The sequence below is a fragment of the Oncorhynchus masou genome, chromosome 3 (genome assembly GCF_036934945.1).
Source record: "Oncorhynchus masou masou isolate Uvic2021 chromosome 3, UVic_Omas_1.1, whole genome shotgun sequence".
In the NCBI taxonomy this organism is placed as follows: domain Eukaryota; kingdom Metazoa; phylum Chordata; class Actinopteri; order Salmoniformes; family Salmonidae; genus Oncorhynchus; species Oncorhynchus masou.
The window spans coordinates 31103658-31124135 of record NC_088214.1 but is presented as its reverse complement, the minus strand read 5'-3'; the positions used below and the strand labels follow the sequence as shown (position 1 = coordinate 31124135).

At 42.3% G+C, this 20478-nt stretch overlaps 1 protein-coding gene across 1 annotated transcript; it reads left to right on the top strand.

Annotated features, from left to right (window-relative positions):
* The first annotated feature begins 6252 nt into the window (after nt 1-6252).
* On the top strand, nt 6253-19701 carry vcpip1 (valosin containing protein (p97)/p47 complex interacting protein 1). The gene is made up of 3 exons (XM_064937938.1): nt 6253-9079; nt 10057-10143; nt 10290-19701. The coding sequence occupies exons 1-3, from the start codon at nt 6427-6429 to the stop codon at nt 11111-11113; spliced, it is 3564 nt and encodes a 1187-aa protein (XP_064794010.1). The 5' UTR covers nt 6253-6426; the 3' UTR covers nt 11114-19701.
* Nucleotides 19702-20478: the final 777 nt, after the last annotated feature.

Sequence of the window (20478 nt, the reverse complement as noted above, 5' to 3'; positions counted from 1 at the left end):
TAACGTTACCTAGCTAGCATTTAGGCCATATCTTACCTAGCAAACAAGCAAGCTACGTAAATGATGTTACACGAATTGGTTAGAATTTTTATAAACTAAATTAGCGAACGTTAGTTAGCTACCTGTTGTCTATAGTTAACGATAACCTGATGTGTAAGCCAGCTAAAGTTAGCTAGCTAAAACAAATCAACGACAAATGCATGCGAGACCGGCATAGATGGAAGCCTGTTGTTGAGTTGGTTTTCTATATTAAAATGGTATAAACAGTACTCACCATTTGTGCAACCAAGATAGCTACTGGACTTGCGAACTTTTGCTACTCAGTTAGCTAGCTTAAACTACAAGGCCACAGCTGCCAACTAAGTAGCAACAGCCAGGTAGCTACAGTAGCACTTTAGCACCGTAAATTTAGCTCGCCAACACCCAGCACCACCCTTCTAAAATATGAATTGTTTATAAGTGCAAGTGCGCACTTTGCTGTCTTTAGTTTTCACCAGTACTGGTTCTTTCATAGAGAACTGATGGTCCTAAATATTCTTCAATATTTTCAGAGTATCTTGTCAGTAGCACTGCAAGTACTAACCAGCCGCACTGCAAGTGACATGGAAAAAAGTATTCACTTGACCACTGTGGTCTTCTGCGCGATCTAGCGCCCCCGCTACCAATCAATTTGACAAATTCACCCCTCATGATACACTAGCATAGGTTGCTGTGCGGTGGTACACCGCTTACCATTCATTTCAATGAAAGCAAAGCTGTGAAGAGGGCGGGGGACCTTTGGGAGGTGCGAAAGTTGCGTGGGAGTGGGTGAAAAAGTTTACATTTTCCCAACTTTATGCAAATCACCAGCGGTGGCCGCTGGGCGATGACCAATCAGAGTGGTTCCCAGAAGAATTTGACGCTGTGCGACCCAATGATGGAGACTTTCTTCAGGGAAGATGGCTGACAGAAATACTGGGATGGAAACAAACGTCAGTGATTTTAACGTCACAACAAATCATGTAAAAATGTAAGGTTGACAGGAATATGTTAGTTAATGTAGAGACAAACGAGTATACATATTTATAATCATTAAGTTAATTTACAAAAATCGCGATTTAGAAAGCTAGCTGAATAGCTTTATGGGTGTATTGACATGAGTCTGAAATTGTAATTCTGGTTCTTTAATGTTTTAGGGACTCCTGAAACAACCAGCAAACCAGGGTGTCATCTTGTGAAACAATGGATGTAATAATCTAGCTAGCTAAAGCATTTACTGCAAATTGAATGTACAATTTTGTAAGCTTGCAGATAGATGAGATAATGTAGATCGCTATGTTCTTGCTTATTGTGCAGTGGAGTAGTGGAGTATAAAAATACCTGTATGCCTATGGATGTGTCGCTAGCTATCTAGCCGATCTGTGTATGGACACAAATGTTTGGTATACATATTAGTTCAGAACCTAGCCATGACTCTCAGCTATCATAGCCAGTTGTGTCAACTTCAAAACAGTCTGAATGACATTAATGAAGCCTATGGATTGAGTAGAATATAATATAACTTTGTGCCAAGGATGCAAGTCGTATACATGTAGTTATTACCATGCATGAGATCCCACATCGTAGCCTGTACATTTAATATATTCACTGAAAATGTACTCTACCTTGGCAAATAAAGGTGCAGTTTAGGTATGAATGTCTGATTATTTTTGTCATATCCAATACCAGGAATATCAAATTCCAGTCTTTGAATGATTACAATTATACACTTCAACAGTGTTGAAATCTTGGTCCTTGATTCATCTCAATATCTAATGCCCTTCATCTGTATTGATCTGATAAACACAGGATAGGTGTAGTATTTCATCAAATGAGACTTCATTTCAACCAGTAGAGAATGTGAAACGCATTATTGAAAGTTTATTATCCAAGTGTTATAAATATTATAATTGTAATATTATAAATACAAGTTCAATCTGTACTTCACTGCACATCTGTTGTGCATTATAAAAACAGAGGAAGAAAGAGGCGGTGGCGAGAGAGGTGTAAAAGACAGAAAGGGAAAGAGGTAAGAACACAGGAGCAGGGAAGGCAGCATATGATTACTGAATCACAGTGCTACCCAAATATTCTCTCAGTTTATCACAATTACATAATAGTGTTTCATCGGCCCGAAGGTTATCTTAAAAGCGGGTGAGGGCGATGATGGGACTGGGGGTTGGCATCCTCTTTCACATCAAAACATATCTGCAGACAAGAGACAGATGGAGAGAGATAGCATGTTTAAGCCTGGTTTTATTTTTTATTATTACATTGTTAGTCATCATAATAATCATGAGGTGAAATGCAAAACTGACCTTGGATCATTAACTCTGGGACTACTGCATCTTTTTAATAATACTTCCTGTTGACCTGACCAAGTGACCTCTCACCACTGATCATGCTGTGCCCTATATGTAGCCAGTTCAGATGCAGGAGGGGTTCACTGACACAGCTGATATAACCTAGAGGATTTAGGCAGAAGAGGAGAGAGGGATGAAGTGAAGAAGAGAGACTTATTGAGAAAATAAGGTAGTTAAAGAGACAGTGTACAACAGGAATCTGTGTGTGCACAAAAATGTGCACCCCTTTGAGACCCCAGGACCAGGACTGAGAACCACTGCTCTTCATTGGGACCTCTTCATATGTAGACAGGCTTTCATGCTGTAACTCTCTTTATCTGAGGACAGACAAACTCACAAGAAACAGACTTTATTATAGTCAAATTACACCGCACTGAATATTGTTACTATTATCTCCATCCTCACTTCTAGAGAAAGGAACTACACAAAAGTACCTGCTCTATCCAGAATAGCCTATTCTCTCACCTTGACAGTTGGGGCTGCTATCCTTTTACCCTTCTCCATGGCGTTAGCTGCCTACCTACGAATGCATTTGGAGTTTTTTTTACAGTGTACACTGTAGCTAGTTAGCTAATAATACATATATATATTTTTAAACATTTTCGAAATATATTTTTTTTAAATGAATAGGTTATCCCAGCCATGTGGACAATTGGAAACAGGGCAGCAAAGTGTTTTTGTCACCAGAGCGTTTTAGAGGATATTACTATTGAACTATGTACCCATTTAATAACAAAACCTTCAAACAAACTTGCTATGCTGAATTCTTGACTCACAATCGAGAAGGCTGCCATATGCTGCCAGCACGCCCGCAAACGAATTACAATGGGCGGCCTAAACATCACTCGCCAATTTACCACTATCTAGTGTACATGCACCTCGATGTCCCCGTCCCTGTGAAAATCGAATTAGCATAATGCAAAATCCACATCAAAATCCGTCCATTTAAAGTAGAGATCTGTTATCCTCCACCTATGTCGCATCTGCGGTGAAAGTTGACAGCGGTAAAGCGGTTTTTGTCAGGCCATGAGACATCCCGAAAATCGGTCTTCTCACAAAACAAACTATTATGGAAAGAATAACTTACGTTAGATATTTCTGGGGGGGACTAGCTGTTGTTCCATGTGGTGAATCTAGTTTTCAATGCGTTTGTATGGGCTAATAGCAGTAAAGCCAAATAAAATACATATTGACATTGATTACAACAGAATGTTTCTCGAATTTGGGAAGACTTACAATGTAGCTAGCTAGTGGCTAATACTAGCTAATGTTGCCAACATATAATGACTCCTTATATGTTGCTGTCTCCTCATGCATGTACCGTTTATCTTTTGACACAGCAACGTTAGAGATTCGTTAGCACACACTTGTATTGCACATACTCTGTTCTAGAAGTGTATAAATGTAAAACATATTCAGGTAAATTAATTAATTAATAAATTAGGTTGATTTGTGCAAAACCAAAACGCATCATGGTACTTGTAGTAAATTTTAAGCCAAATAAACAACGAATTTATCCAAATCTGACTGTAATAGGCATAGTTACATGACACAATAAGATAATAAATATTGCTTAGTATTCGTTAAATTATTATATGTGTCCTGGTTTGGACTCATATCAAAAGATGAACGCAACTAGCACAGTTTAGAAAACTATATGTACCACAACCCATGGAAAACTACGTTTCGCCACAGATGCTCAACAGAGTCAGGGCAGCAGCATTGAGACTTCCGGTTTTCAGATTTTACCTTCAAATTAAAAGTCTGCCTTAAAACGCTATGTGTATGATACAAAATCAATCATTTTTGCAGGTTTTCAAGGTGCATAATGTTAAAATGATGCGACATGTTTTTGTTACTACATGGTGGCAAAAGCTCAAGAGTATTACTACTTTGTATAAGATAAAGAATTTTATAAGGTAGGGCACATTGAGAAATGGTTGGAGATTAAGTAAATTAATGTAAAGAACATATTAGCCTACTGGTAAAACATATATATACAATGACAAGCTAAGAAAATAACTCGTTATTTTGATTGTATGAATCTTGTTAATTTACTGGTGTTATTGTTCAAGGATGCAATTTTGAAATGTAATGTTTAAGGAAGGTCTTACTGTATTTTTTGTTGTATTGCAAAAATAAATTGCACTGTACAGGAAAACAATGGATTGTATGTCCATAAAACCATCGTCCAGCATACTCACCAGAGTCCCTATTATACAAAAAAGTTCAGTTTGATTTAAAAAATCTAGGTCATATCCAGTGTTGCTGGACTTTTACTGCGGTCAAACAGCTTAAAATGGAGCCACTGGACACTATAGGGTACAAATATAACACTGTACAGGCAAAACGATCAATTGTGTGTCTATAAAACCAGGATCCAGTCTACTCACTACTGTCCTTAGAATACAAATCAGGTGAGTTTGAACAAGGTCAGGAAGTGTTGCTGGACTTTTACTGTGGTCAAACAGCTTAAACAACTATATGTCACACAACCACAGAAACCTGAACTCACAAGTCCAAGATGAAAACATTTTGATGAATTGCGACCAGGGTAGGTTGAAGAAAAGCACGGTTAAACTCTGTGATAACCGTTGATAGTCTATAGGCATAATTTGGGTGATACCTATAGCAGCATGATCTTACTAGGATACAGCCTCAAAAAATAAATGGTATTTGTCTAGCCAAAATGCTTGAAATGGCAATCCGTTGCGTGCAATATCATTTTGTATTGGGCTTCTTGAAAAATACTTCAACAAACATCCGAATAACTTTTATGCATATTAGTTAAATACAACGTGTATGACATTGAACATCATTCATTATGTTGAATGGGACGGATTTGTAAATGAGCTCGACTCATCCTTTCTATCAGAACTACACAATGAAACCAAGATAATGTAAAGTGGCTGTTCCACTGGATGTCAGAAGGTGAATTCACCAATTTGTAAGTCGCTCTGGATAAGAGCATCTGCTAAATGACTTAAATGTAAATGTAAATGCTCCTCAAAGACAGATATAATAATTATCGTATAAAAGGTAAGAGAAAGCGATGTGAGTTAATGAGTTTGCTAGATGAATGAAAAGTGACGATCCATTCAGAACAGCCTTACTGATGGAAGTTTTGTAATTCAATTATAATGTTGGTAATTTACAGGTATGCCGGTTAATTAACACCCCATCTACTGGCCACATTGTTAACATTGTTTCTTTGAAGTAATTATTTTCTTTCCTAATCACCTGGTAATAGTTGGAATTTGGCACACACATTATAGGGAAAGCCAAGAGTGCAAGTCTGGTGTGGAATGGCGTTTATTTCACATTGGAAGCAAACAAAGAGAAAGCTAAATTAGTTCATGTATAGTTTCATCATTTAGATATAGTCCTGAATTCGTCAGTCAGCAGAGAGTTAAAAAGACAGTACAACAGTGTAGAAGTATGATTTAGACTCAACATGAGTTCATCGACCTCATAGCCTCAGAGAAGGTGCTGATAAAATCAAATCAAATGTGACCAAGTCTTGCTGTCCTGGGTCTCATCACTTTACTTGAAGGAAGAGGCTTGAGGAGGTGATTGGAGTGGGTGGAGTAGAAAGTTTTGCTGGGCATAGTCCTCAGTCCCCATGAAATAACACCATCAACAGACCCTACTGGGTAATCCCAACCCCACTTTTACTTCGGCACCTAGAATAGTTTTCTAATGCAAATGTCATTTAATTATGAACATTGACTCATTGTTAATGTTTCGACAATTATTTTTCATTATCATGAATAAATTAAACATATGTGGGGAACTTTTATTTCAAAAATTGCTGAAATTACATGACCCGGAAGTACCTTTTTTAGTGTTGCTGACGAAACGCTAGTCGTTCGTTCATGGAGAGAAAAAACAATCGCTTCCGTGTTGTTATCGGTTGTTATCGGTTGTTATTCTGGCAAATACTAGCTTAGTACTTGAGTCAAAGCGGGATTGCTAGGCAGTTATTTGGTGGTTAAACCATTATGGTCTTGTAGGATCAATACATAGTATAGTTTTATTCGCCAGAATGTCGTTGCTACAGGGCTCCAAGAAAAAGGACAAGCGTATTTTGTCCGGTACCTGCCCAGACCCGAAATGCCAGGCGAGGCTATTCTTCCCTGCTTACGGTTCGATTAGCATTGAATGCACAGAGTGTGGCCAACGCCACGAACAGAATAATCTTTTAAATGTGGAAGAAGTAACTGATCCAGACGTTGTGCTTCACAATTTGTTAAGAAATGCCTTACTGGGTGTCACTGGTGCACCGAAAAAGGGAACAGAGCTGGTGAAAGTGATGGGGCTTTCCAACTACCATTGCAAACTCCTTTCTCCTATTCTCACAAGGTATGGAATGGATAAGCAGACGGGAAAAGCGAAACTGCTGCGGGAAATGAATCAAGGAGAAATGTTCGACTGTTCACTTCTAGGAGACAGGGCGTTTCTAATTGAACAGGAGCATGTATCTACGGTTGGCTATGGCAAGGACAGATCCGGGAGCCTGATATACCTTCACGACACTTTGGAGGAGATGAAGAAAGCAAACGGCAACAAAGAATGCCTCATTCCTGTTCATGTGGATGGAGATGGACATTGTCTTGTTCATGCTGTGTCCAGGGCCCTGGTAGGCAGAGAACTGTTCTGGCATGCCTTGAGAGAGAATTTGAAACAACATTTCAAACAAAACTTGGATCGCTACAAGGCACTCTTTCAGGATTTTATTGATGCAGCCGAATGGGAGGACATCATCAACGAATGTGACCCCCTGTTTATCCCACCGGAGGGTGTGCCACTGGGACTTCGGAACATTCACATATTCGGCTTGGCCAATGTGCTGCACCGCCCCATAATCTTGTTAGATTCACTGAGTGGAATGAGGAGCTCTGGGGATTACTCTGCAAGTTTTCTCCCTGGGCTTGTGCCGGAAGAGCAGTGCAAAGGAAAAGACGGGAAGTTTAACAAGCCTATATGCATCGCCTGGAGTAGCTCAGGGCGTAACCACTACATCCCCCTCGTCGGGATAAAGAACACTCTTCTCCCCAAGCTGCCACCGAGGCTTCTCCCCAAGGCATGGGGAGTGCCACAGGAGCTCATCAAGAAGTATATAAAGCTGGAACAAGATGGGAGCTGTGTCATCGGGGGAGACAGGAGCTTACAAGACAAGTATGTGATGAGACTGGTCAATGCCATGGAGGAGATCTTCATGGAGAAGCATGGAATCCACCCCTCCCTGGTGGCAGACGTGCATCAGTACGTTTACAGACGGACCGGTGTGATCGGCGTCCAACCCGAAGAGGTGACGGAGGCTGCCAGGAAATCAGTCATGGAAAACCGGCTACATCGCTGTCTGATCTGCAATGCACTCTCTGAGCTCCATGTTCTACCTGAGTGGCTGGCTCCAGGTGGTAAGCTTTACAACCTGGCTAAATCCACCCACGGGAAGCTCAGACCTGACAAGAACTACAGCTTCCCGCTGAACAAGGTTGTCTGCTGTTACGACCCTGAGAGGGACATCCTCATTCCTGACTACAAGCTGAGCTCTTTGAACACATGCAACTGGTGCCACGGCACCTCCGTGCGCCACATCCATGGCAACGGCTCTGTGGTGTATCTGGATGGAGACAGAACCAACACCCGTTCCCAGGGGGGCAAATGTGGCTGCGGCTTTAAGCACTACTGGGAGGGAAAGGAATACGACAATCTGCCAGAGGCTTTCCCCATCACTCTGGAGTGGGGTGGGCGGGTCGTGCGGGAGACTGTGTACTGGTTCCAGTATGAGGTTCATGTGGACCTGAACAGCAACGTGTATGATGTCGCCATGAAACTGGTCACCAAGCATTTCCCTGGGGAGTTTGGCAGTGAGCTCCTAGTGCAGAAAGTGGTGAACACCATTTTACATCACACTGCCAAGAAGAACCCAGACGAGTATAACCCAGTCTCCATTGACGGGGCGCATGCTCAGAGACTCACAGACGTGGTGGAAACTCAGCAGGCTGTTGACACACAGCCACCGACTAAGATCATACTAACTGGGCAGAAATCAAAGACCATTCACAAAGAGGAGCTTACAGTGAGTAAGGCAGAGCGGAGCCTTCAGCAGAGCATCAGCGAGCAGGCCCTAGTGACCCAGAAGAGGAGGACGGATCGACTGAAGCAGGAGCAGAAGGGACAGGGCAGGCCACCCTCCCCAAGTGCTGCTCAGGAACATTCCTCCTCCTCCCCAGCCACACCCACCAAATCCTCCTCCTCCCCCACTTCCAGCAAGGAGAAGAAGATCCGTGTCACCACTAGCGATGGGCGGCAGGCCATGCTCACTCTACAAGCTCAGACCACCTTCTCTGAGCTCCAGAGGAGCATTGCTAATGAGTTCACCATGCCTCCAGCTCAGCAATGTATCCGACATGGATTCCCACCCAAAGAACTTTTCCCTCCCAAGGATGGAGCAGAGAATGAACCGGTGGCTCTCCAACACGGCGACAGGGTGACTGTGGAGATCCTGAGAGGTCCAGAGGACCGCAAGGCATCCGCCCCAAGTGCTTCCAGTTCCTATTCAACCCTGCATTCCCTCCTCTCTGTGAAGAGTGATGATCCAGTGACTTCCAGCAGAATGAATACTAGCAGAGAGCTGCAGGACAACATTGACCTTGAGATGTCCTCCCTCTGTCTCCTAGCAACCTTAATGGGTAAGAAAAGGGAAGGGTGCGGAAAGGTTTTAGTATTCAAGTCAATAGTTAGGCTGTCATTATTTACTGCTACAAAAGAAAGACGCGATCACGCAACACGTAAGTGACAGAGGAGTTAAGCAGAACACTGCTGTGATGTCATTACAAAAAGTCAAAAATGACTTCCGGTAGATGGAGAACTTGTTTGTTGATTCATCTTTTTAGACTAGGCCAATAGTTCCAGGCAATTGGTTATCTAGTTTTAAAAGCGTCATGTCTTAGATCATCCCTTCAGTAAATATAAGGCCAGCAACTGAATGTGATAGGAGTGAGAGGGTAGTATATAGGTGTCGCAGACAGTAGCTTTACACAGCATAAGGGCATGCTGTTCTTGGATTGGTTACAAGAAGCAGGATGAATGACAAAGTGGCCTAATACAGGTATTGAGTGACTGGGTGGGCTGTCATGGATGGAATCTTTGTGGATAATGACTTTTTTTCCAGTTGAAATTATAATTATAATCTACTCCAAGTGCTTTCTGTGTAGCCTACATCACCAACATGGCATTCGGTATTCATTGAAACGCATGCAGCCTCAGGCAGAGAGAAGTTGCTAGATTTGATATCCACCCCGCCCTACCCATTTTTTTGTGATCAAGGGGAGAAATTGCTAGCTTATTTGCGCTAGTTGGCTGTACCTTCACCTAAACTCCAGTATTTCCTTCATAGCTTGTTCTCCATCTTCTTTTTAAATAGGGAGACAATTTGTTTTCAGCCTTTTATTTCCATTACCAAAACTCGTTTTCTCATGTCTGTCTCTTGTCGAATCTCAATACATAAGAATCGTAATATATATCGTATCGGCAATTCACAGCCCTACTATTTTTACTACAGAATTAGAATTTTGATCAAAAGCACACATTTCTCTGAGGAATTGAATTGTATTCATTTATTTTCATGTTTCACATGCTAATTGCAGTATGTTTTATTCATATTCAGGAGAAGATGTCTGGTCATATGCCAAAAAACTGCCTCACTTATTCCACCAAGGTGGAGTTTTCTACAACATTGTGAAGAAAGATATGGGTATGTAGTCATGTTTTCTGTTATAGGCTTTATCCTCTTAGCAATTTGTGTAACTTAAATGACAGCTACGGTATATTCAACTTTGCATCTAATATGTACTGATCTGTGTTTATGACCATCTATTATGGCTCTTGTCTCATCTGCAGGCCTGATGGATGGCAAGCACTGCACCCTCCCACACCTGACTGGAAAGACGTTTGTTTACAACGCAGCAGAGGAGCGTCTGGAGCTGTGTGTGGATGCAGCGGGACACTTTCCCGTGGGCCCTGACGTGGAGGACCTCGTCAAGGAGGCCCTGGTGCAGCTCCGCTCTGAAGCTGCCTCCAGGAGTCGCGAGGGAAGCCCCTCTCACAGCCTGCTGAGGCTCGGGAGTGGAGGTGTGGTGCGCAAGAAGGAGCAGCTCCAAAGTGTCAACGCCTTCCAGGGTAAGGGCCACTCCCTGGGCAGCGCCCCAGGCGGCTCTCCCCCTGAACACAAGCCCATCACCAGGCAGCACAGCAGCGGGGTGGACCTGAGCGCCAGCGCCTCCAAGGGACCTGACCTGTCTGACATCTCAGAGGAGGCGACCAAGGAGTTGGTGCGCATGGCTCCCGGTTTTGTCACCATGAAAGACAGCCGACACCTGGACCCTAGTATGATCGAAGAACAGAGGAAAAAACTACAGGAGATGGTCTCATCCATCCAGGCCTCCATGGACAGGCACCTGAGGGAGCAGAGCAATGCAGGGGCAGGCATTGGGGGCCCTGCAGAGAGGACAAGTGGGGCTAAGATGAGTGCTTCCCAATCTGCCCCAGGGGCAGCCGTAAAGGAGGCCTCTTCTATGGACGTATCTACTGCTGGTGCTCATGGCACATCAGTGGAGGCAGGGAACAAGCCTGATGGAAAGGATGCAGGGTCAGAGGAGCTGGAGGAAATGGATAGCCAGGATGCAGAGCATACCAACGCCCTGGAGCCAATGGATCATTCCTGATGGGAAAAGGGCCTGGTCCTATACATTTCTCAGTCATGATCATTCACCCCTCTATCTGGTTGGCATTAGTGTGGGAATGCTTCAGGTTGTATCTAAGCTTTGGTATTCATTGTGTTTTGTTGTCTTTTACTGCATGATTGACAAAGAGGTTGACTGTTTCTGCCTCTGGTGACAGTCTAATGCTATTATACAGAAACATGCACCGAGACCCAAGGAGCAACGCTGCTTCCTGTGTGTGAAATACATCCATGTACATGTCCTCCAAGTCTTAAAGGTCCAATGCAGCTGTTTTTATCTGAATATCAAATCATTTCTAGTTAACGATTTCTAGTTAACAATACCTTACTAACCATGTTTCCATTCACAGTTTTTATGTGAGTAAAGTCATACTGCATAAAAAAAATAATAATAATCACAATCGTTGTGGTGGAAATAGGAGGTTTCCGGTACAATTTTGTAAATGCCACAGATAATTTGTTCTTTCGACATGGTGGGATCTTTTTGTGTCGGTAAAATTAATTATGCCAGAAATGGCGGTGGAAACGCCTTTATTCGTAAATTATTGATATAATAACCGTCATATCAAAGTAAATTTGGAGTCATGCGATGACATGGTGTGTGGTCCTCGACTCCTCCCGCTACAACTCGGGAAATGATGCAGTTTATCAGGCTACGGATGAAATAAGTTACGATGAACTTCACAGGGTGGTGAAAGTGCACAGTGATGAGCTTGATCTTCCTTTCCAATAAATGTAGAGGGTCTTATTCTGGTGACATGATGATCGATGCTTGACTGCCGTTTGACAAATAAAAAGATTCTCTCTCTTATTCATAACAAGCACATCATGTAGACTAACCGACACGCAGAGACTACCTGCACTGCATCTGAGAGCTGTTAGCGCGCTCGCACATACCAAGACCAGAGTAGGCACGTTTGCTATTTAAAGCAACAGTTAGTTTTGTCACAATCTGTAGAGTTGAAAATGCGATGGAAACACATTGAACGTTTTGATTTTTATTCGGTACATGAAAACATAAGCAACAAAGTACATGTTGTGTGCACTACATCACTCACTGACCTTTATCCGCAACAAGTCATGCAAACCTAGCTACTGTGATTGTTTTCAATTAAAATGGTCAACAAAAAACAAAAATCGCTTCTTAGGAATTTCTCAAGCAATATTTTTGTAAGGACTGTTGGAAGGGGAAAACGGAAAACTATCTGTTATTGGCAGAGAGATATGAAACTCTTTCTTATTAGTCTATTAACTAATTTACCACCTGGTGATTTTACCAGGCAGGCCAAAACACCATCCCACCAAATCACTCTGAAATTTTAGGTGGTCTTTTCAAACAGCTCATACACTAAAGGGGCATTATCATTTTCACAATTTCACAAGATTATTCCAACCTCATAGTGTGGGATTGTATATAAAGCAGAGGAAAATGTTGGACTGCACTGGGCCATTAAGACAAGAGGGTGTTGAAGAGCTTGAGTTAAGATCCTATCCCACACCAGCATTGTAATGACCGCAAACATCCGCTTCAGCAAAGTGCACACTGTAAAGGCACTAGCCCTCAAACATGATAACCTACCATCACATTTATTGCTTTACCAACATACTTGCTTTACCAACACATTGCTTTAAAACAACAGTGAAATATTCCAAATTAAGTTTCTTTTCTTGAACGTTGCTCCCTATATGAAGGTTTTCTGTCTTAATTCTTGAAGGAAGGAGTTGCGTGCCCTTATGATAAGTAACAAAAATCAACATTTGTTGTTGAAAAACCTTGTGAAAAAGCTTTTTTAGTTTGGATTTGTTTTTGGAAAATTGTATAAGAATTTAAAGATTGTTTAAAATGTAATTTAGATTAATGCCATTTCAAGTGAAGCACTGTTCTGAAAATAACTCAGTTTATTGGTGGAAATTGGTGAATTAATTTTTGCTGGTTTGTAGAGATCGCGGATAATGCCTGTTGATTCTTTTGGGTTCAAGGTTCATGCTACTTACTGGTTTGAAGTTATTTATGCTACTTTTCATATTTCTCATGAAACCCAAATGAGTGGCCCAAGTTAAGTGTGCTGTACAAGTGCTGAACTACTTGATGTGGAACTGTATTCTATTGGAAGGCCCAGCATAACGTAGTACACACACCTGGGAGTACTGTATATTCCACTATTCATATGCAATTTCCTCAATCACTTTTTGGACTTTAGTGAATGATTGAATGCAGTGCAGGATATTTTTTCGAAATACATCTCTAAAGTAAGACTTGATTTGTGAATTTCTTTACCATAACAGTGCCTTCGGAAAGTATTCAGACCCCCCTTGACTTTTTCCACATTTTGTTAAGTTACAACCTTATTTTACAATTGATTCATTTTTTTCTCTCCTCAATCTACACACAATACCTATAATGACAAAGAAAAAACTGGCTTTTAAAAATTTTATGAAGATAAAAAAAACAGAAATATCACATTTACATAAGTATTCAGACCTTTTACTCAGTACTTTGTTGAATCACCTTTGGTAGCGATTACAGCCTCGAGTCTTCATGAGTATGACGCTACAAGCTTGCCACATCTGTATTTGGGGAGTTTCTCCCATTCTTCTCTGCAGATCCTCTCAAGCTCTATCAGGTTTGATGGGGAGCGTTGCTGCACAGCTATTTTCAGGTCTCTCCAGAGATGTTCGATCGGGTTCAAGTCCGGGCTCTGGCTGAGCCACTCAAGGACTTTCAGAGACTTGTCCTGAAGCCTCTCCTGTATTGTCTTCACTGTGTGTTAGGGTTGTTGTCTTGTTGGAAGGTGAACCTACGCCCCAGTCTGAGGTCCTGAGCGCTCTGGAGCAGGTTTTCATCAAGGATCTCTCTCTACTTTGCTCCGGTCATCTTTGCCTCGATCTTGACTAGTCTCCCAGTCCCTGCCACTGAAAAACATCCACACAGCAAGATGCTGCCACCACCATGCTTCACCGTAGGGATGGTGCCACGTTTCCTCCAGCCGTGATGCTTTGCATTCAGGTCAAAGAGTTCAATCTTGGTTTCACCAGACCAGAGAATCTTGTTTCTCATGGTCTGAGAGTCTTGCGGTGCCTTTTGCCAAACTCCAAGTGGGCTGTCGTGCCTTTTACTGAAGAGTGGCTTCTGTCTAGCCACTACCATAAAGGCCTAGTTGGTGCAGTGCTGCAGAGATGGTTGTCCTTCTGGAAGGTTCTCCCATCTCCACAGAGGAACTCTAAACCATCGGGTTCTTGGTCACCTGTCTGACGAAGGCTGTTCTTCCATGGTTGTTCAGTTTGGCTGGGCGGCGAGGTCTAGAAAGAGTCTTGGTGTTTCCAAAACTCTTCCATTTAAGAATGATGGAGGCCACTGTGTTCTTGGGGACTGTAAATGCTGCAGACATTTTTTGGTACCCTTCCCCAGATCTGTTCCTTGACAATTCTGCCTCGGAGCTCTATGGACAATTCCTTCAACCTCATGGCTTTGTTTTCACTCTGATATGCACAGTCAACTGTGGGACCTTATATAGACAGGGGTGTGCCTTTTCAAATCATGTACAATTAATTGAATTTACCACAGGTGGACTCCAATCAAGTTGTAGAAACAAGGGGCCTCCCGGGTGGTGCAGTGGTCTAAGGCAGTGCTAGCTGTGCCACCAGAGACCCTGGGTTCGAGCCCAGGCTCTGTCACCCATGGGGCGGCACACAATTGGCCCAGCGTCGTCCGGGTTAGGGATGGTTTGGCTGGCAGGGATATCCTTGTCTTATCGCGCACTAGGAACTCCTGTGGCGGGCCGGGCACGCTGACCAGGTCGCCAGGTGTACAGTGTTTCCTCCGACACATTGGTGCGGCTGGCTTCCGGGTTGGATAGGCATTGTGTCAAGAAACAGTTGTGGCTTGGTTGTGTTGTGTTTCGGAGGACGCATGGCTTTTGACCTTCGCCTCTCCCGAGTCCGTACGGGAGTTACAGTGATGAGACAAGACTGTAACTAATACCAATTGGATACCACAACATTGGGGGGTAAAAAATTAGAGGATGATCAATGGAAACAGGATGCACCTGAATACCGGTCGAACATACTTGAGTTTTTTTTTTAATATAAATGTGCAAAAAAATGACAAAAGTTTTCGCTTTGGAGTATTGTGAAGAAATGTATTTAAACTCAATTCAAATAACTTCACAGATCTTCATTGTAAATGTTTAAACCATTGTAAATGGTTTAAACACGGTTTCCCATGCTTGTTCAATGCTCAATGTTCAATGCTTGTTCAATGACCCATAAACAATTAACAATTAATGAACATGCACCTGTGTAATGGTCGTTAAGACACTAACAGCTTAAGCAGTTAAGGTCACAGTTATGAAAACTTAGGACAGGAAAAAGGACCAGGGTCCCTGCTCATCTGCGTGAACATGCCTTAGGCATGCTGCAAGGAGGCATGAAGACTGCAGATGTGGCCAGGACAATGAATTGCAATGTCTGTACTGTAAGACGCCTAAGACAGTGTTAGAGACAGGACAGACAGCTGATTGTCCCTCCATCAGTGCTCAGACTGTCTGCAATAGGCTGAGAGAGGCTGGACTGAGGGCTTGTAGGCCTGTTGTAAGGCAGGTGCTCACCAGACATCACCGGCAACAACGTCGCCTATGGGCACAAACCCACCGTCGCTGGACCAGACAGGACTGGCAAAAAGTGATCTTCACTGACATGTCACGGTTTTGTCTCACCAGGGGTGATGGTCGGATTCACGTTTATTGTCGAAGCATTACACCGAGGCCTGTACTCTGGAGCGGGATCGATTTGGAGGTGGAGGGTCCGTCATGGTCTGGGGCGGTGTGTCACAGCCTCATCGGACTGCGCTTGTTGTCATTGCAGGCAATCTCAACGCTGTGCGTTACAGGTGTGGTACCCTTCCTGCAGGCTCATCCTGACATGACCCTCCAGCATGACAATTCCACCAGCCATACTGCTCGTTCTGTGCGTGATTGTCAGTGTTATGCCATGGCCAGCGAGGAGCCCGGATCTCAATCCCATTGAGCACGTCTGGGACCTGTTGAATCGGAGGGTGAGGGCTAGGGCCATTCCCCCCAGAAATGTCCGGGAACTTGCAGGTGCCTTGGTGGAAGAGTGGGGTAACATCTCACAGCAAGATCTGGCAAATCTGGTGCAGTCCTTGAGGAGGAGATGCACTGCAGTACTTAATGCAGCTGGTGACCACACCAGATGCTGACTGTTACTTTTTATTTTGCCCCCCTTTGTTCAGGGACACATTATTCAATTAGTCACATGTCTGTGGAACTATTTCAGTTTGTGTCTCAGTTGTTGAATCTTATGTTCATACAAATATTTACACATGTTAAGTTTGCTGAAAATAAACACAGTTGACAGTGAGAGGATGTTTCTTTTTTTGCTGAGTTTATTTAATACATTTTTGAATGAGGCTGTAATGTAACAAAATGTGAAAAAAGTCAAGGGGTCTGAATACTTTCAGAAGGCACTGTACAGTCGTGGCTAAAAGTTTGAGAATGACACAAATATTAATTTTCACAGTCTTCTGCCTCAGTGTCTCGATATTTTTGTCAGATGTTACTATGGAATATTGAAGTATAATTGCAAGTGTCAAAGGCTTTTATTGACAATTACATGAAGTTGATGCAAAGCGTCTATTTGTAGTGTTGACCCTTCTTTTTCAAGACCTCTGCAATCCGCCCTGGCATGCTGTCAATTAACTTCTGGGCCACATCCTGACTGATGGCAGCCCATTCTTGCATAATCAATGCTTGGAGTTTGTCAGAATTGGTGGCTTTTTGTTTGTCCACCCACCTCTTGAGGATTGACCACAAGTTCTCAATGGGATTAAGGCCTGGGGAGTTTCCTGGCCATGGACCCAAAATATCTATGTTTTGTTCCCCGAGCCCCTTAGTTATCACTTTTGCCTTATGGCAAGGTGCTCCATCATGCTGGAAAAGGCATTGTTTGTCACCCAACTGTTCCTGAATGGTTGGGAGTAGTTGCTCTTGGAGGATGTGTTGGTATCATTCTTTATTCATGGCTGTGTTCTTAGGCAAAATTGTGAGTGAGCCCACTCCCTTGGCTGAGAAGCAACCCCACACATGAATAGTCTCAGGATGCTTTACTGTTGTCATGACACAGGACTGATGGTAGCGCTCACCTTGTCTTCTCCGGATAAGCTTTTTTCCGGATGCCCCAAACAATCGGAAAGGGGATTCATCAGAGAAAATGACTTTACCCCAGTCCTCAGCAGTCCAATCCCTGTACCTTTTGCAGAATATCAGTCTGTCCCTGATGTTTTTCCTGGAGAGAAGTGGCTTCTTTGCTGCCCTTCTTGACACCAGGCCATCCTCCAAAAAGTCTTCGCCTCACTGTGCGTGCAGATGCACTCACACCTGCCTGCTGCCATTCCTGAGCAAACTGTACAGGTGGTGCCCCGATCCCACAGCTGAATCAACTTTAGGAGACGGTCCTGTCGCTTGCTGGACTTTCTTGGGCACCCTGAAGCCTTCTTCACAACAATTGAACCACTCTCCTTGAAGTTCTTGATGATCCGATAAATGGTTGAATTGGTGCAATCTTACTGGCAGCAATATCCTTGCCTGTGAAGCCCTTTTTGTGTAAAGCAATGATGATGGCACGTGTTTCCTTGCAGGTAACCGTGGTTGACAGAGGAAGAACAATGATTCCAAGCACCACCCTCCTTTTGAAGCTTCCAGTCTGTTATTCAAACTCAATCAGTATGACAGAGGGATCTCCAGCCTTGTCCTCGTCAACACTCACACCTGTGTTAACGAGAGAATCACCGACATGATGTCAGCTGGTCCTTTTGTGGCAGGGCTGAAATGCAGTGGACATTTTTTTTGAGGATTCAGTTAATTTGCATGGCAAAGAGGGACTTTGCAATTAATTGCAATTCGTCTGATCACTCTTCATAACATTCTGGAGTATATGCAAATTGCCATCATACACCTGAGGCAGCAGACTTTGAAAATTAATATTTGTGTCATTCTCAAAACTTTTGGCCACGACTGTGTGTGTGTGTCTATATATATATAATATATATATATATATATATGTGTGTGTGTGTGTGTGTGTGTGTGTGTGTGTGTGTGTGTGTGTGTGTGTGTGTGTGTGTGTGTGTGTGTGTGTGTGTGTGTGTGTGTGTGTGTGTGTGTACATAGTTCATGTTGATAGATGATAAGGAAAGATGCATCAATTCAAGAATAGCTGATCATTATTTTTCCATGAACCGCCTGCAGTTTTAGTTGTTTTGAGAACATGCAATGCTAGCATTTTATTATTCAATTGAAATAATACATTTATGTTTGCACTTGGAATTCAAGAGATGGAATTAAGGCATGTTGTTGTGCAGGGGTGTGTTGAGCCCTATATGCTACCTTAATTGCTCTTGGGAACAACTAATGAGAACATTAGAATAAACTTGAGATGACCCAAGCATAGAAATAGAATGATTCATTTTAATTATTTGGAACCAACAATTAGCTTGTATTACTAAGAATGTTATGCCTAGTTGCTTTACTGCTATTCAGCTCTAGAATTTCAACACAACATCCAGAATTTGAATCACTCAAAAAAGAACTGGGCCAATGGGATATATTAAAGTGCTGTTAACATGTAGGGCTAGTTGGTGAGTGTGACATGAGATGTCTTGATCTTTTGGTGCAGAACGTGATGTATCCCTTGAAAGAGGTGTCATGGAGAAGGTACATTTGGTATCTCATAAACACAAAACTACATCTCACTGTGGTGTTGGAAGTATATTTCCAATTGGTTGTTCATCCAATGCAGTTGAATGTAAACTTATAGGCAAACTGTGTAGTTGATACACAGATCAGTTTTTGTGACATTAAATTCCTCTCCAGACATTATAAAACGTAACTCCTGGTTTGTTTGTCGGAATTTCAACCTAAAAGTGGGTTGCGGTGTTGATAGGCCCCGGCATCAGAAGGCAGAGGTCTCACGAATTGAGTTTACACTTTTGTTGCCAACCAAGATTTTGGAGTATTCCAGATCACCTTGTTGTTCTAGAATGACATGGTAACTTTGGATGCTGCCATTATCAGCTTGTGGTCTTAAAACATTCAGTCTTACTGAGTCTTGGCCTGACTTCTGGACAAGGTTTCTTATTATGGCAAAAAACAGTTATATTTGTACCGGCCAAAAAAACAAACAATTGCAGGTAACATTTTTTTTTAAAGCTCCATGGCTTTTCTTTTGAGTGAACAAAATTTCAAACTCAGCACTTTCAGAAAAAGAGGGACTGTTAGAATAGAGCATGTACTAGCTAAACTCAAACAAATAGTGATATTTTCAGTCCAAGGAAGAATAAAAAGGAAATGTTAAACTTGCCTAACTCAGACAACACTGATTTGACAAACTTGAAGTTTTTTTTTTTTTGAGACTGCTGTACTAATTACATATATTGTAAGCCAGTTGTATTATAATAGTATATATTGTAGTATACTTAGATCTGTACATAAACTCAAGTTATTCAGTAAAATGTTTAGTTAACTTTTTTTCTTGTTTGCTAATAAAATATTGAAGATACCACAGCTACAACATTGCTGTTTGCATGTGTGATGACTTTTTAACCCAACAATAAAGTAATTGCTTCACAATTTTGTATTGTGGTCACTAATACTGCCTTAACTATTTGCCTTTGAATTCACTTTATATTTTTACTTTTAAAAAAATCTACGTAGACCCACTTGATCAATAGCCTATGCTTGATCTCATAATCTCAAAGTTTGTTTCTTTGTGACTGCTGTACTTGTATTATAATACGTTATATGGTACTATAGTTTGATCAGTACAGAAACTCAAGTTGTTCAGCAGCCTATGCTTGATCCCATCATCCCTTGAGCTTTGTGCACCCATTGAATGTGTATGTGCCACGCTACACGTCGATGTTTGTCTGTAGTTTAGCAGGTCTAGCTTAATTTCCCCAGGGATGGGTCACTGCATTGTGGCTCACAGCCAAGAATGTGACAGTCTATCAATTGGATTTATGATGCGCAATAATACGTGCAATGTTCTCTGTTATCTGCCGTTGTACTACAAAAGTCCACCAGGTGGTAGAATTGCATCAACTTTCAAATATAAAAAAACATTGCATCTGCATACAGCTTTCGGCTGTTCATATGTAATTGTATCATTTTCATGAATGACTTGTAGACCAAAAGCTATTGTGATACAGGTGTTGTCGTCGGCTTTTGAAATACCCGGCTGCCTGAAAAGTAATTTGATACATTTCACATGGCTGATTTGACAGATACTTTGCGATTCTGACCAATGAGGAGAGAGTCCGCGTGCGCTTCACCGGGG

Coding starts and splice junctions, on each gene's coding strand:
- vcpip1 (XM_064937938.1), top strand. CDS start 6,427: ATGTCGTTGCTACAGGGCTCCAAGAAAAAGGACAAGCGTATTTTGTCC. Junction 9,080..10,056: donor TCTCCTAGCAACCTTAATGG/GTAAGAAAAGGG, acceptor ATTCATATTCAG/GAGAAGATGTCTGGTCATAT. Junction 10,144..10,289: donor CATTGTGAAGAAAGATATGG/GTATGTAGTCAT, acceptor TCTCATCTGCAG/GCCTGATGGATGGCAAGCAC.